Genomic DNA, 17,934 nt, shown 5'->3' with positions numbered 1-17,934 from the left:
TAAGCTGGGCAAAAGCAGCGATCTAGGACACTACTCCAGGAGACTCTTTGGAACCAGCGTCTACACCGCCCGGGGAGGTGAGGCCTCTCAACAGTTTGGGCTCAGACTCCAAGGCGGTCCTGGAGCTGGTTCTGCGAGCAGAAACGCGCGAGTGGTAGCCCATAGCGCGGATGAATCCGAGAGGGCCGGGGCGGAGGTGCGCGCGCGGCTTGTTGCTGGGCGACGGCGCGCGTTCTTCCTTCCCAGAGAGCTGGTGCGAGCCCACCCGGCAGCTCAGACCGGGAAAGGCCGGTTGGATACTGGGCTGGGCCGTGGCCCTGACAACCTCCCCGCCACCTGAATGGGAGCAGAGGCGCCCCGGGAGGCGGGTGAGAGGAGGACGCGCACTGCGGCGCAGGTAACTTCGTCTGGGAGGCTGTGGGAAGGAGTGGCTGCGATATTGGGGCGGAGAAGTTGTCTCCTTTGTTCCGCCCCTCTAATCTCCACGAAAATCAGGGCGGAAAATAGGGCTGAGGTTGGAGAAGGGATTGGGGCTGGGAGCAAGGGTTGAGGAGGAGCTGAGAGGAGTGAAAATCTGGTGGGAGGCAATAATGGGTAGATTGTGATGACTGGGCTGTAGGGAAAAGAATGAGTAAGGAAGGCAAAAAAGGAGGAGGAATCGGAGGGGCGGTGGGGAGGGCGAAAGGTCACAGTGGAGGGAATTTAATTATCCAACTCCCTGACCTTTTCTGCTATCCTTTGACAGGGGGCTGGTTGTTTTGGACAAACCTTAAACACCGTTAGGTGACCTCCCCCACTGAGGTCAGTGTGTCTAACTTCGGAATTGGGAGCTGTTTCCTGAGTGTGATTCCTAAAACTCTTCGGTAGGCAGTGGGACACTCTAGGCTTAATTCAAAAATTATTTGGTATCGAAGGCCACAGATCCACAGTCAATGTATTGGGGACTACCACTGCAAGGATATAAAGAAGTTCAATAATTCTTTTTTATTTTTAACACTCAAATATAAAAGTTTAACATTTCCCCCTATTTACAACTTTATAGAGGTATAATTTTTATTCAATAAGCTGTACAAAATCTATGGTTTGTATGATGTTCAGGTGTACAATTTGATGAGTTTTGACAGATGTGTACACTTTTGAAACAATTACTGCAATCAGAATAACAGAACCTTTTTCATTCTTCTACTGCTTTTGCTGTCACCCCTGCTCTCACCCTCTCCTACTGCCCCCAACCAACTACAGATCTGTTGTGTAACACCATAGAATTGGTTGCATTTTCTGTAAGTTTATATAAATGGAAGCATCCAATATATACTCTTTTGTGTCTGGATTCCTTTACGCAGCATAATGATTTGCCAGGACCCTTACCTTGATTACTGAATAAACTGTGAGTTTTGAAATTGGGTAGTGTAAGTCTTCTACTTTTTAAAAAAAAAATCACTTTAGCTGTTTTAAGACCTTTGAATTTGTGTATACAGTTTATAATCAGCTTGTAGTTTCTAGAAAAAAGCCTGCTGTGCTGTAATTTTGATTGGGAATGCACAGAATCTATAGATCTTTAGGGGGAGAATTGCCATTTTAACAATATTGAGTCTTCCAGTTTATGAACATGGTTCCTAAATTTATGTAGATCTTTAATTTCTTTTAGCAGTGTTTTGAATTTTCAGTGTAGAGATTTTAGACGTCTTTATTAGATTAATTCTTAAGTACTTTATGTTTCGGGGGGCATTATTTTCCAATTGTTTGATGCTAGTATATAAAAATACAATTGGTTTTGTACGTTAACCTTGTATTGTATGACTTAGATAATTCACTCATTAGCACTAGTAATTGTTTTGTAGATTCCTTGAGATTTTTAACCTAAAAATCATGTCACCTGCAAATAGGGACAGTTTTACTTTTTCCTTTTCAGTCTTACTTCCTTTTATTTCTTTTCCCTGTCATGTTGCAATGGCTAGGACCTCTAGTACAATGTTGAATAGATGTGTTAAGAGTCAAGGCATTTTTGCTAGTTTTCAGTTTTAGGGGGAAAGCAAAAATAAAATGTTAGCTGCAAGCTTTTTGTAAATTCTCTTAATCAAATTGAGGATATTCCCTATGATTCATAGTTTTCCCAGAGTTACTTATTTATTTTTATCATAGAGGGTGTTGGAATTTTTCATGTGATTTCCACTATCTATTGAAATGATCATACTTTTTTTCTCCTACATTTTGTTAATGTTGTGAATTATATTGATTTTTATTTTTTATTTATTTATTTTGCGGTACGTGGGCCTCTCATTGTTGTGGCCTCTCCCGTTGCGGAGCACAGGCTCCGGACGCGCAGGCTCAGCAGCCATGGCTCACGGGCCCAGACGCTCCGCAGCATGTGGGATCCTCCCGGACCGAGGCACGAACCCGCCTCCCCTGCATCGGCAGGCGGACTCTCAACCACTGCGCCACCAGGGAAGCCCGAATTATATTGATTTTTAAATGTTAAATCAATTTTTTAACTCTGGGATAAACTCTATATGATCAGGATATATTATTCTTTTCAAAAGTATATTTTCAGATTTATTTGATATTTTATTTAAAGCTTTTGCATCTATGTTTATGAAGGATATTGGTACATAATTTTCCTTTTTTAAAAGAATGTCTTTGTCAGGTTTGGTATTAGGGTTATGCAAATCTCAAAAAATGAGTTCCTTCTTCCTCTATTTTCTGAAAATATTTGTGTAAGATTGATGTTATTTGTTTCTTGAGTGTTTGAGAGAACTATCTGGTCCTGGAGATTTCTTTGTGGTAAGATTTTTGGCAATGACTACATTGATTAGTATAGAACTATTAAGATTTTCAGTTTCTTATTTTATTTTTTGTTTTATTTTAATTTTGGTAAGTTGCAGTTTTCAGAGATTTGCCCACTTCACCTAAATTATTGGATTTGTTGGCATAAAGTTATCATATTCTCTTATTATCCTTTACTATCTTTAGGGTCTGTTGTGAAATCCTTTTTTCATTGCTGATAGTGGTGATTTTTGTTCTCTTTTATTTTTGAACAGTCTAGCTAGGGGTTATAAAAATTTTATTGATTTATTTTAAAGAACTAGCTCTTGGCTTTGTTAATTTTCTCAATTATCTTTTCTGTTTTCTATTTGATTGATATATGTCCTTATACTTATATCCTTCTATTTACTTTGGGTATACTTTACTCCTCTTTTTCTAGATTCTTAAGGTGGAAACTTAGGTTATTGATTTTAGACCTTTTTTTCTTTCTGATTTAAGCATTTAAGCTGTACTTTTCCTTCTAATCAGTGCTTTAGCTGTACCCCACACATTCTGATATATTGTATTTTTACTATTATTAAGTCTAAAATATTTTCTAAGATTCAATAATTTTTTGTATTCCTATTTTATTATCTATTAACTTTTTTATTACACCTTTTTGTTTTACTTTAAAAAATTGTTTCTCAGGGAATTCCCTGGCAGTCCAGTGGTTAGGACCCAGTGCTTTCACTGCGGTGGCCCGGGTTCAGTCCCTGGTCAGGGAACTAAGATCCCACAGGCCACAAGAAAATTTTTTCTCTAGGAATTACAATATATATCCTTAACATTTTATGGTCTAGAGTTAATATTGATCTAGTTCACATAAAATGCAGAAATCTTAACAACCATAGTTCCCTTACCCACCCCCATCCCAGTCTCTTTAGTTGTCATATGCATTACATCTATGTATACAAACATCACATGAGACAATGTTGTCATATGTATACAAACACCCCATGAGACAATGTTCATACAATTTTTAAAAACATGATAAAAGATGTTTTTTTAAATGTACCCAGATATTTGCCATTTCTGATCTTCATTCATTCCTGAAAAATTTGATTTTCCACTCCTTTAATTTACCTTCAGCCTGAAAAACTTTCTTTAACCTTTCTTGTAGTTTTAGTCTGCTGGTGAGTAATTCTCTTAGTTTTCCTGTATCTGAATGTGTCTTCATTTTGCTTTCATTTTTTTTTAAATAAATTTCTTTTTGGCTGCGTTGGGTCTTCATTGTGGTGCGCGGGCTTCTCATTGCAGTGGCTTCTCTTATTGTGGAGCATGGCATGCGGGCTTCAGTAGCTGTGGCTTAGTTGCTCCGCAGCATGTGGGATCTGCCTGGGCCAGGGCTCGAACCCGTGTCCCCTGCATTGGCAGGTGGATTCTTAACCACTGCACCACCAGGGAAGCCCCTGCTTTCATTTTTTAAATAATATGCTTACTAGATATCTAATTCTGGGTTGGCAGTTTTTTTTGTCTTTTAGCATGTTACAAATCTTGTTTCACTGTCCTTTGGTCTCAGGGATGTTTTGTGGGAAGTCCATGGTCATTTGAATTATTTCTCTATAATTAATGTGTTTTCTGTTTCCTTCAGTATTTTATCTTTGTTTTTGGTTTCCAGCAGCTTACATGGATTTTCTTTATCGAGCTTGTAATAAAATCTTCTTTATTCCAAGTTTCTTGAATCTATAAACTTATGTATTTCTCCAGATTTGGGATATTCTCAGACATCATTTCTTCAAATATTCTTTCCACTCCATTCTGCCCTCTCCTTTTGGGATACTGATAATCCATATGTTAGAGCTTTTGATATTTCCTCACAAGGCTCTGAGGACTTTTTTTTTTCTTAAAACTTTTTTTTCTCTCTTTTAAATATTGGATACTTTCTGTTAATTTATCTTCCAGTTTTCTGGAAGACTCTTTTCTCTGACATCTCCACTCCATTAGTAAAATTTGTATTGACAATATTATATTTTTTCAGATATAAAATTTCTATTTCTTTATTTCTCTGCTAAGATTTTCTCTTTTTATTCCTCTTTAACATATTTTCCTTTACTTCATTGAGCATAGTTAAGCTATGAGCTGCCTTAAAGTCCTTGTTTAATAATTTCAACAGCTGGGTCATCTTTGGACTGGCATCCGTTAATCTTTGCTCTTGACATTGGGTCACATTTTCCTGAATCTCTTTATGCCAAGTATTTTTTGATTATACCCTGGACATTGTGAATGTTTGACTGTGTAAACTCTGGGTTCTGTTATATCCCTCTGAAGAATGTTTACTTTTTTCATTTAGCAGGCAGTTCACCAGGTTAGACTCGCTGTAAGCTCCATCTCATTCTCTGTGGTTGGAGGTTAAGTTCAGCTAAATCTCAGTTCAGCTCTTTAAGCCTTTGCCTCTATTTTCTATATCATTTTTAACCAGCACAATATAAGTGTTAGGTACTATTATTGAGCTTTGAGTTTGTCCCATATGTGTAATGTTCAGAGGTCAGTCTAGACTTGTGTGGCGTTTAAGCACAGAATTGGGGGATTAACTTCTCTGGCTCTCTCTCCTCTGGGATTTCTCTCTCACTCCTCAGTGGTGGTTGTTGCCTGGGCTCTTTTCTCTAATTCTTCTGGCCAGAATGAGGAAGAGCTTTCTATCAAAGTCTTTGCCACCTGCATTATGCCATCCTTCAGTATGGAAGGCATTTAGGGAAAAGCCACAATAAGCCTGGAAACTCACCTTCAGGTCAGTGTTTCTATAAGTTTTAACTCTTCTCCACAACCTGCCTGCTTTTGTTTACTTCTAAGAATCCTCAGGTAGTTGTTTTTTATATTTTGTCTGGAGTTTATAAATTATTGTTAATGTGGAATTGGTCTGTAAGATGTAGATGTGAAACTCCAACAAAGTGCTTTTGAAATTGAGAGCATGCAACATTTCACATGTCAAAAGCATGATGATAATAATTAAGAAAAACCCCTCCTTTCATTTTCCTGTTTTGGCTATTTAAGCAATTAGATGAAGGAAGTCCAAGAAGGAAAGATAAAACATGGGGAGAAGAAAAAGGCAGGGAGAGCATTTTGCTGTTCTATTACCTATTAGATATTTATGTATGCATGTATTTTGTATGTATATATATGTATTCACAGGGTATGGACATACTCTAGTTAATGGTTATAAAGAGTTATGTTTTTATAGTCATTGAAATTTCCGTGGGCTTCTGAATAGTTAAGAAAAAAATCTTTTATGAGCTTAAAAACATCTTTTCTCTATTTTATTTTATTTTTTTGTTTGTTTTTTAAATTTATTTTATTTGTTTATTTTTATTTTTGGCTGCATTGGGTCTTTGTTGCAGTGTGTGGGCTTTTCTCTAGTTGTGGAGAGTGGGGACTACTCTTCGTTGAGCTGTGCGGGCTTCTCATTGCAGTGGCTTCTCTTGTTGCGGAGCACAGGCTCTAGGCACGTGGGCTTCAGTAGTTGTGGCACATGGGCTCAGTAGTTGTGGCTCGCAGGCTCTAGAGCACAGGCTCAGTAGTTGTGGCTCATAGGCTCTAGAGCACAGGCTCAGTAGTTGTGGCGCACCAACTTAGTTGCTCTGTGGCATGTGGGATCTTCCTGGACCATAGCTTGAACCTGTGTCCCCTGCATTGGCAGGCGGATTCTTAACCACTGTGCCACCAGGGAGGCCCAGGTTCTCTCTATTTTCTATATCACTTTTAAACCAGCACAATATGTGTTAATTACTATTATTGATATTATTAGGATTAAAAACAGAAAACACGTATTATAGAAAGTGTGGGATAATAGAAAAAATTGCTGTTATCCTGTGTCTTAGCAAATCATTAAAATATTTGTATATTTCCTTTTAGACTTTTTCATAAATTATAATCAGTGTGCAAACAGATCTCATTTCTACCATTGATGTTACAAAAACAAATATGGTTTTCAGAATATTTTTATCTTCCTTGCAATGCTGAAGACTTTACTAGATGAGATAGGCTGTCTTTGGACATTTCTTCTGGAACTTTGCTGCTGTGTGTTGGGAGTTGATGTTGGTGTGAAATTTAGGAAGTGAATTGAGATATCTGGCTATGGACTCAAGAGAACCTAAATCTTGTCCTTAATGGGTCACTCTTCCCACCGAAGTGCCTGTATATAGGTGCCTGTATATAGGTGACTATATATAGGAAGAGGTCAAGGACAACTAATTCGTATAACCGGCTGGGGCTTTGGCTCAGTTCCCAATGCAATACTCTGATGGGCTAGGCCCTGTGTGGGGTGTTCATGTGACTTGGAACCAGGTCATCTGGTAACCTGCTTTATTTATTTCTCCTTTAGTTAGAGTCTAGAGCAGAGTTCTGGATCTTCTGTTCTAACAGGAGGAACAACCACACCTGCAAGAACCAGAGAGCAGAGTCTCAGAGTCTAGAGAATTCACACAGGTAGCCCTCCCTGGACCTTTAGCTGTTTTGGGCCGAGAGCTTCCTTTTTATGTCTGACCAGACTTGGCGGGAGAGGAGAGAAGGCTGGCTCTTGGCCTTTCTGACTGCCTCACTGCTCAGGCATTGAACCTCCTGGTGGAGGAGGAAGGAAAAGGCAGAGAGTTCCAACAGTTGGGAAGGAAGAGGAGAGTGAAATTACTGCTCAGGTTGCAAAGATTTCAAGCACATTGTGTCCCATTTCAAAGTGCAGGGTAAACAGTCAACCTAGATAGTGAGCAGCAGGTGTGACCCTGTATGTAGATTAGTACTGTATGTAGATGTAGATTAGTACATGTATGTATGTAGATTAGTATGTAGATTAGTACTTCCTTCTTTTGGGACAGCTACATTATTTTTCCTTGAGTATCTTCAAACCAGAACTGGTCTCTTTCTTTTAATAAATTGCTAGCAAAAAAAAAAAAGAGAACATGTTATTTTCCCATGAGATTGGATGTTTAAAAATCATTTTATACATTTTGTAGTGTTAAGGTGTGGCTGGGGGTGATAAAGGCACTGGCTTTGATGGATTGGCCCATTTAACAATGGGATACCACCTACCTTGAAAACACAATAGAAGTTCCATTTCCTATTGGTTCATCTTTACATATAAAGAACAACTTTCCTATGAAGAACTCAAGGGAATGTACTGAGAAATATTGAACAATGACCTACTTGTTAAACTTCAATAGCAAACCAAGGGCCTGAGAGAAGTTGGAAAGGAATACAAAGCAGGAACTAAGAAACAAAAGGGAAGTGCAGTTGAGAGAGTCAAATCAGATTCCCACCAGGTACTAATGTGTTTCTGGTCTGTACTCTGTTCCAGTTACTACCTTTCAGTCTTTTGTAGGAAGAAATGCAGATGGTGTCAGTATGAGCATATTACCACCTGTGCAAACAATAAACAGCCAAAACACTATGAGGGGGATTTTACAGCATTTTTTAAATAAGGAAACTTCCTTAAGGGCTTTAGAAGTGATTTCATTTTTTTTTAATGTATTTATTTTTGGCTGTATTGGGTCTTTGTCGCTGCGTGCAGGCTTTCTCTCACTTCGGTGAGCAGGGGCTACTCTTCATTGTGGTGCGTGGGCTTCTCATTGTGGTGGCTTCTCTCGTTGCGGAGCATGGGCTCTAGGCACGCAGGCTTCAGTAGTTGCGGCATGCGGGCTCAGTAGTTGTGGCTCACGGGCTCTCGAGCGCAGGCTCAGTAGTTGTGGCTCACGGGCTTAGTTGCTCTGTGGCATGTGGGATCTTCCCGGACCAGGGCTTGAACCCGTGTCCCCTGCATTGGCAGGCGGATTTTTAACCACTGTGCCACCAGAGAAGCCCTAGAAGTCATTTCTAATGTTCATATTCTACAGCTTGGAAAAGAGGCAACAGATGATTTTTTTCACTTTTTTTTTTTTTTTTGCCGTACGCGGGCCTCTCACTGTTGTGGCCTCTCCCGTTGCGGAGTACAGGCTCCGGACGCGCAGGCTCAGCGGCCATGGCTCACGGGCCCAGCTGCTCCGCGGCATGTGGGATCTTCCCGGACTGGGTCACGAACCCGTGTCCCTTGCATCGGCAGGCGGATTCTCAACCACTGCGCCACCAGGGAAGCCCTATTTTCACTTTTTAATAAGAAATCTTGTTATGGATAGTATTAAATTGTCCAAGGTCTAGTCAGTGGTGGAGCTGGGTGGAGAAAGAAAGACTATTGATTCCCAGATGAGAGCTCTGTCATATAGCAGGGTCTTGAACTGGAGAACCAAAAATGGCTATTTTAGTGATTAAAACCAATATGACTTTATTTAGAGGCTAAAGAGGATGTTTTCTTCATATTGCTCTCACTACATGATAAACGAAGAAATCTAATTGTAAAAATAACTCTCTTATGAGGGGATATAAAAGAAATTCAACCAAGAAATGTGGACAGGTGATAAGCAAAGAAATGCAAAGGAACATAAGAAAATATTTCTTTCCATATTTGTTTTAACCCATTGTATTTTGGCATAAAATGCAGTGATCCCCCTCACCACCCACCCCTACCCCCATCATAGTCAAACAATTGCCTCAGCACAATGTATTGATTAATTCTTCTTTTTAATGCTGTTATTTAATGCTGTTATTATAATATAACCCATATTATTCTTAATTCTTTTGCTCATTCAGTTTACATGTGGATTCTATTGGCAGTGTTTCAATTTTAATTCTTATATCCATATGAGTTTTAATTATCTTGCTGGACAAGTGCTCCCTCATTTCTCTTTTTCAAAATTTTGGCTAATCTACCCTGTTTATTATTTCAAATGAATCCAGAATTACTTTTCAAATTATCATTTTTCAGTTTTGATTATGATAGCATTAAACCAGTACAGTATTTTGGGAAGACCTGATAAAATTAAAATATTTGGTTTTCTTACCAAGGAACATTAACTGCCTATTTAGTAGAGTCTTTCTTCTATGTCCTTCAGTAAAATTAAAAAAATTATTCATGAAGTTTCAGCACATTTCTTGTTATGTTTATTCCTAGATATTTACTCCTTTAAATAAATTATACATGGAATTTTACCATTATGCTTTTGGTGTAAAGGAAGTTATTGGGTTTTTTTTTTGGTATTAATTTAAAAAATTTAAATGCCTTGCAGACCTCTATTATAATTCTAAACAGTTCTTTTAGTGCTTATGTTTTCTAGGTAGATAATCACATTTGCAAATAATGATGATATTCCAGAGGTATTTCTGCTTTATTATTTTATTTTATTTTCAAAGAACCTTGGCCTTGGGTTTTCTAAGAAATAAGTAAATTAGTTTTTCTAATTTATTACTTTCTGCTTTTATTTTCATTGTTTTACCCTTATTTCTTGACACTCTTCTCTCCTTGGGTTCTGTGGAACTCTCTTCTCATTTTCCCAACTCTGTGATTGCTCTAGCTCCTCCCACCTCCCACCTGTGAGTGTCAGAAGACTCTGTCATTAGCCATTCTCTATTTGTATTTCTTGTTATCTTGGCTTTTGGTATTGATCCCAGAGCTTTCAAGATCTCAAAATTCACTTGTAATCATAGATAGCTGGCTCTGCTGAATAGCATAAGTTTTTCTTTTATATTGTGATAATACACATAAACATAAAATTTACCATCTTAACAGTTTTTAAGCGTAAAGTTCAGTGACTAGCAACAGCTTTCTTATGTACTTGGTTATGACCAAGACTTCATCAAAGCGATTCAAAGTTGCTATTTTATTTATTCCTAGTCATTGGCCAGATCCTATCAGTTTTACCTTATATAGTATTTTCACTCGGCTCTGTTACCAAACCCAGGCCTTAGGCCTTGCAGACTCATACTTGCCCTCTCTCTATTCTTTCTCCCACTTAACATTAGTATCCCCCAAGCCCCAGAACCTATCAAGCCACTTTTCTGTTAAAAGTTTTTGAATGGTTTCCAGTAGCCCACAGAAAAAGTACAAACACTCGGCATTCAAGGCCTCCTGATCTCACTGCAGCCTACCTTGTGGCTGATCACCTCTCGCCCTTCATACACTCTGCTTTATTTCTTGTCAAACATTGAGGCAAGTGGGCTGGGTAGGAAATGGAGACACCTGGGACCAGCTGGAGAAGTAAAGGGAAATTGCTACCCTGCACAAGAGTAGGGATTTGGGTCTTGAATTGCCAGAGCCTTCATTTTTTTTTTTCCAGAGAAACTGCAAATCTGCATTTTTATATGAAAATCTCTCAATTTAAAATTGTTGGCTATGAATTAATATTTTTGAAAAACGCTGAGCAATTGAAAAACATGTTTGCAGGTAGGATCGAGGCCACATTTGACCTCTGTTCTCCCTTCTTGGCAGGGTTACTTTAGATTTTCCAGGCCTATGTGGAGTGTGGTCTCTCTTGCCTGGAATTGGGGCACCACATTATAGTCTAAAGAAACGTTAAAGTAAACCCAGTAGGGGTTTCGGAAACTCTCACTGTGAAAATGTTACTGATTTAAAGGTTTTTCATTATTCCTGTGAAAAGGCCAATAGTTGGACTTAAAATGATATAAACGAATACTACCCATCGTGCTTCAGCAAGCACAGTGAGCGCTCTACCATGAGAAGCTTTTTTGAGCTGGAATTTTGTTTATCAGTAGTTTTCATGTATATATGTATATTAATTTACTGTTATTTCACAGGACAAATTAGTCCAGATGTCCACGATTTCTAAGCACTTTGGACTGAAATACAAAGAAGAATCGTACATCTTTAAAGAGCTTGAGAAGTTTCGCAAGGAGACTAAAAAGGAATTTCTTCGATTCGAGAAGTTGGCCTCCAAGCCGGCTGTGGGTGAAGTCCCTGTTTTCGGCCTCCGGATCCCCGGTCCGGCCCGGCATGGGGGGAAGTGGAGCGTTTCCCGCGCCAGACCCCAAAAGCCACCAGGCTCCCCTCGGGCCAAAGGCCGTGCGCCCCTCGCTGCGGCCCTCCCGCAGCCGGCGCCCCGAGGCGCAGCGCGGCCCCCGGGCCCGAGCGAGGCGGCCGCTTCCGGGAAGACCCAGCCCTTCTGCCCCCAGGACTTCTACTTGCGGAGCTCCGCGTTCCTCCGGCACCGGCCCCAGAAGAAGCCGCCGGTCATCGCCTCCAGGGCGAGCACGTCCAGACCCGTGGTCCTGATGCCGCCACCTGCGCCCAGGGGGAAGGTCCGGGCGCACCAGGGCGCCAGGAGCCCACGGCCCGCGGGCTCCAAGCCGGTCCTCGACCCGGCCGGGGGCCGCGACGCGAGCCAGGAGCCGGCTCGGCTCGCGGAGGCCCGCAAGGCCAGAGAGACGAAGGGCGGCTCCCTGTCCGCTGACGAGGGAGACTCGGAGGCGGCCGGCCGGCGGAGTGAAGTGAGAATTCACACCCGCTTCCTGCGCGAAGGCTCGCGCGGCGAGTCGCGGGAAGCCCCCGTGTCGGTTTCCAAAACCAACCGCGAGAGCGATCCGCCGAGTGACGCGCGGGAGGCCGCCCCGCCGGACCCGCAGCCCGTGCGAGCGATCCCGGCATCCATCGAGATCATCGCCCCGCTTCAGTCCGAGGCCCAGCAGGCCTCCAACCCGAGCATCAAAGAGCTCATCCAGAGCGTCCTCGGCCAGAGCTACGACATTAAAATGGAAGTAGGTGACCCAAAAGGAGAGTAGTATTTCTCCTGGGTAAATGTAACTTAAGGATACAAACATAAAATAAGTGCATGTGGTGTGTTATAAGCTAGACAAAACGCTGGGGTGTTATTCAGGTTCTTTGAATTTTCCATCGAGGGAGTATATCCTCTTTAAAAAGTGAAAACAATTGAGAGTATATTTCAAAAACTGGTACAAAGAACATTAGTTTTTAGACCTGAGTAATGCATCGCTGGTAACCTTTCCTTTCAAAGTCTTTGTGATTATTTAGTATTGATTTAGCAGATGTTTTATATGAAAGAGTATTTTTCTGTACAGTTTATTATTATTAACAGTGAATCTATATCTTAAGAAGATCAGTATATTACTAATAAGTTGAATTTACAAGAGTTCTGTACTATTTTCAGTGAAAACCGTTCTCCTAAAATATCTTTAAAAAATTTACTTTCTAGGTCTTCCCAATTATAGCGACTATAAGTGATTATTTGTCCCAATGACAACCCCATCAGGTGGGTACCCATGAGAGCCCCATTTTACGTAAGAGGCTTCCTGGCTTTCGTGAGGTTAAGAGGATTGGCTCACAGTCCTGCAACTAAGGCAGAGCAGAGCTGGGATTCCATCCCAGCCGGTCACACCCCAGAGAGTAGACTGGAACCATGCCAGGGCTGGCTATTTGTTGATTGTGATGTGTCCCCAGCAGGGAGCAAAGCTAGATAGTGTCACAGTTTAAGATATTTTGTTCATTATATAGACTTTGCCTTGACAGGGACCTTCAAAGTAAAAATAATAGCAGGGGAATCTGAGTCCCACACAGAAAGAGAGAGAGGGAGAGAGGGAGGGAAGAAGGGAAGGAGGAAAGGACAGAGAGAGAGAGAGGTTTTTTTTTTTGAGAATGGTAATGAGAATGGCACTTAGGGGGGAAGAAGATTCTATTACTGTTCTTGGCTGCAGCTCCAAACCTCTTGTTAGTACACAGAATACTGCTGCCACATTATGTCTTTAAAATAGTTTCAGCCCAGAATATACTCTTGGCTGTGATTTAAGGAATGTGATCCTAAAGCCCATTAGGGAAACAAAAACGTGTAAGGACAAGAGTCCCCAGTGTCGTCTTTGACCTAATGTTTGTCGGCAGAATGGGACAAATGTTTTCAGTTAAGACCCATACCTCGATACGGTTACTGAACAAGATCAGTGTGACTGCTCAGGCCGTTTCAAAATGGGTATTTCTAATTAGGTTTTCTGTGGGCCTAACAGAAAATGAATCAGGGATGCACACTGGAGAGCCTCAATGGAGAGAACAAAGCCTCATTGCCTGCCCCTGTGAGAAGAACTCTGTGACATAGTCAAGGCATGTGACATGAAGAGGGGCCTATATTAGAAGCTGGCTCGAGGTCCTGTACAGTTGGGGAAAGTTACACTTTTAGAGCAAGGCCCCATAGAGAAAGTACATTTTGAAGGGTTCAAATAGAATAGAATATAAGAAGGGACTGTATCAGTGACGAATGGGCCCTGGGACAGTGAATTCTGTTCTTTCTGGTATTCCATTTCTCTTGTGTATCCTTTTCTGGTGCTTCAGTTACCTGAATTGTTTTATGTAGGAGAGTGGCCTGAAGGATTAGGGTCAGAAGCCAGGGTCACTAACTAGCCCCACATTGTAAGACTTGGCCAGTTTCAAATGCCTCAGTCCCATCCTGCCTTCCATTGTATTGATTTTTTTGTGTAGCTAGATTTTGTTCTTGCTTTTAAAACTTTGCCTCTGCCTGCCCCCCACCCAACAATTCCAGAAGATGGAGCTTTGCATTATCTTGGTTTCAGAAGTTTTATTAGGGTGAGAAGAGAACAATGGGGAATTTGTCGAAATGGCTATGGCTGGGTAGGTAAGAGAAAGCGGTGAGAATGCAAGTGTAAAAGTGGTATCTAAATTATGATTTTAAAAATTCTTAAGATTACAATAAGGACACTTGTTTTAAACATTTGGAGTTTATATAAACAATGTTCTCTCCATGATAAGCAAGGAATATGGTTCTTTACTTTAGACATCTTAATTTGGAGCCAGTCCCTGGAGGGAAAGCCAAAGGATAAGACAGTCCTGGTAGGGTGTGCTGTCTCTGTTTAGAGTTTGGGCAGAGCCCTTTCAGACCTAGCATTCAGAGTTCCACAAACAATTACATAGGCCAAAAGGTACACAGAATATCTAAAGATGAAACTCAGCTGTCAAATGTAGGTCAAACATCTAAACCAGGGTTTCTCAACCTTGGCACTTAACTTTTTGTTTGAATAATCCTTCTTTGTGGGTGGCTGTCCTGTAATTGTAGGATGTTTAGAATTATCCCTGGCCTCTACCCAGTAGATGCCAGTAGTATGATCCTCTCGTCACCCTCCCCACCACCAAGTCACAACAATTGGAATATCTTTAGATGTTGCTGAATGAGACCCTGGGGAGAAGAGCAAAATTGCTCCCCTTTTAACCTCCCATCTAGTTAGGACCTACTGTCTTAAACAGTATGCATACACTATGGTAGGAGGGATAGAAATGTTATAAGGTCCTATGTTTGTTTTACTGAGGAGTTCAATACTATCACTCACAAAATACATTCTAATTATATGAGACTGAAGTTCAGAGACTACCTTCCAGATATTAATTGAGGATGAAGGAATCAGCCCATCCTGGCTTCTGTCATGTGTAGTTGTTTTTGGCCATATAGCTCAAAAGAAAAATGGCTTAACATGACCCACGTAAGAGGGAATTCATGTCCCAAGGTCTTCTTTAAACAAATAATGTATAGCCCACAAGCAAATGTTTTATCATAAAACTTATGCCTGCCTTTAACTTTAGGGAAGATGAAATAGATGTACTTTTGCCTCTTCTTCCTGCTAAGTACAACTAAGTACAAACCTTAGATGTTATTTATAAAACAAACATGAGAAGACTCCAAAAGGTGGAGAGAAGCAGACTGGCTAGGGACTTTGGGATCCAAGGAATCACATAACCTGATGAGTTCTCAGGTTTTCTTTTGGTCTCATGTCTGCCAGATTTGGAGCTAAAGAAGCTGGCAACCTAAGAATGCCAATGGGTGCAGACAGAAAAAGCCCCAGCCAAAGCCTGCTCTCTTTAGCTAAGGATCAAGAAAGGGGCAGCCTAGCAAGATGAAACTTTTAGACAATAACTGTGCTACTTTAGTCAAACACCACAGAAAAACCTATGGCCCTATCCCCACCCCTGCCAGCCAGGGCTGAGGGGGGAGCCTAAACTTCCACTCTTACCAGGCTGAAACAAAGTACCCCAACTCCTTCCCTAATGATGTGGTGTTAGTGGAGAGTCAAGACTTTCAACACTGCCTGGCAGTAAAGAGGCTACCCTACCCACCCCCCCTGCCCCCTTAGTGTCACTGGACGCCTTGTAGGGAACGGTAATGAGAGACTTCTGTCCCTCCCCACCAGGATGGTATCAGTAGAGGCCTAGTGGGGGGCCAGAACTCCTACTCCCGCCCAGCAATAGCAGGGAGCCCCTTACCTCTGGTGCCAGTGGAGACCAAGCAGGGAATTTGGACCACTACCCCTACCTGGCAGTAATGAGGCAGCCTTGGCCCTCCTCCTACTGCCCCTACTAGAGCAATTTCAGAGGAATGTTTAAATAAGATCCAGACTCTCATAATACTCCAAATGTCCAGGTTTCAATAGAAAATCACTTATACCAAGAACTGAGAACATTTAGACTTGGAATAAAAAAAGACAATGAATACCAACATTGAGATGACTGAGATGTTAGAATTATCTGACAAAGATTTTAAAGAGGCCCTCAAAAAAAAAAAAAAAAAAGCCCCAATGAGCAATAATAATGAGCACACTTGGAACAATGAGAAAAAGAGAAAGTCTTAGCAGAGAAATAGAAAGTCTCAGTAAAGAAACAGAACATATAAAGAGAACCAAAGAAAAATTTTAGAACTAAAAAATACAGTAATTGAAATAAAACTCAATGGATGGCTCAAAAACTGAACTGAGGGGAGACAGTGGAAAGAATCAGTGAACACAAGGATGGAACAATACAATTTTCTCAGTCTGAACAACAGAGAGACAATAGACTGGGGGAAAAAAAATAGAGCCTCAGGAACTTGTGGGACTATAACAGAAGATCTAACCTTCCTGCCATCAAAGTTCTGGAAAATGACAAAAGCCCAAACCAAAGAAACCCAAAGGAATCCACACCAAAACATGTAATAGTCAAACTTTTGAAAACTAAAGAAAAAGAAAAAGTCTTTGAAAGCAATGAGAGAGAAACAGTGTGTTGCGTATAGGGAAAAGCAACTTGAATGACGGGATTTCTCACTGGAAACCATGGAGGCCAGAAGGATTGGCACAGCATTTTCAAATGCTGAAAGAAAAGAACTGTCCACCCAAAATTCTGTATCTAGGCAAATTATCCTTCAAGAATGTAGGGAAAATCAAGACATTCTCAGATGAAGGAAAGCTAAGAGAATTTGTCACTTGCAGTCTTACCCTAAAAGGATGACTAAAGGAAGTTCTCTAAACAGAAAGGAATGATTAGAAGAAAGGACTTGGAACAAACACCAGGAAGAAAGAAAGAATATAATAAGCAAAAACTATGGCTAAATACAATAGACATTCCTTCTTCTGAGCTTTTCAAATGTATTTGATGGTTGATGCTAAAATTATAATGCTGTTTGATGTGATTTTAACTGTATGTAGAAGAAATATTTAAGACAATTATAAATAGGGGAAGGTAAATAGATATAAAGGGAATATGGTTTCTATAGTTCACTGTAATTGGAAAATAACAATTCCAGTAGACTGTAATAAGTTATGTATATATAATGTACTATCTGGAGCAATGACCAAAAAAGCTATACAAAGAGATTCACTCAAAAAACATTATAGATAAATCAAAATAGAATTAAAAAATTTTAAGTAACCCACAGGAAGGCAGGTAAAAAGTAAACATAAGCAAAAAGCAGAGAATAAAAGGAAAACAAGAAATAAGGTAGCAGTTTCAAACTCAAATATATCGATAGCAACATTAAAGGTAAATGGTCTACATAAACTGATTGAAAGCACAGATTGGCAAGTGGATTCCATATATAACCCAACTATTTATTGTTTACAAGAAACATACTTCCAGTATAATGATATAGGCAGGTTTAAAATAAAGCATGAAAAAACATCAGGCACACCTTCTTCAAAAGAAAATAGGAGGGGCTATATTAATTTCAGTTAAAGTAGACTTCAGAACAAAGAAATTACTAGAGACACAATGGGCATTATAATATGATAAAAGGTTCAATCCATTAAGAAGACAAAGCAATCCTAAATTTGTATGAACCAAACAACAGAGCTGAAAAAATATGTGAAGTAAAAACTGAAAGGAGAAATAGATGAATCTACAGTCATAGTTGAAGATGTCAACACCCTTCTTTCAACAATTGATAGAAAACTAGATAGAAATTTCCCAAGAATATAGAACTCTACAATACCAACAAACATCAGGATCGAATGTACATTTTTAGAACACTGCACCTAACAGCAGCAGAAGGCACATTTTTGTCA

General features: G+C 40.3%; 1 protein-coding gene across 1 annotated transcript in view; it reads left to right on the top strand.

Annotated features, from left to right (window-relative positions):
* The first annotated feature begins 300 nt into the window (after window positions 1-300).
* Window positions 301-17,934, top strand: part of TTC6 (tetratricopeptide repeat domain 6) — a 220,782-nt gene continuing 203,148 nt past the window's right edge. Inside the window, exons 1-2 of the mRNA XM_079912364.1 lie at window positions 301-397; window positions 11,413-12,369. Of these exons, the coding sequence (XP_079768490.1) occupies window positions 341-397; window positions 11,413-12,369 (1,014 nt within the window). The 5' untranslated portion in view covers window positions 301-340. The remainder of the gene's footprint in view (window positions 398-11,412; window positions 12,370-17,934) is intronic.

This window comes from Stenella coeruleoalba (assembly GCF_951394435.1).
Source record: "Stenella coeruleoalba genome assembly, chromosome: 2".
In the NCBI taxonomy this organism is placed as follows: domain Eukaryota; kingdom Metazoa; phylum Chordata; class Mammalia; order Artiodactyla; family Delphinidae; genus Stenella; species Stenella coeruleoalba.
The sequence above is the reverse complement of the archived record's forward strand: the minus strand, read 5'-3'. Positions and strand labels throughout refer to the sequence as shown.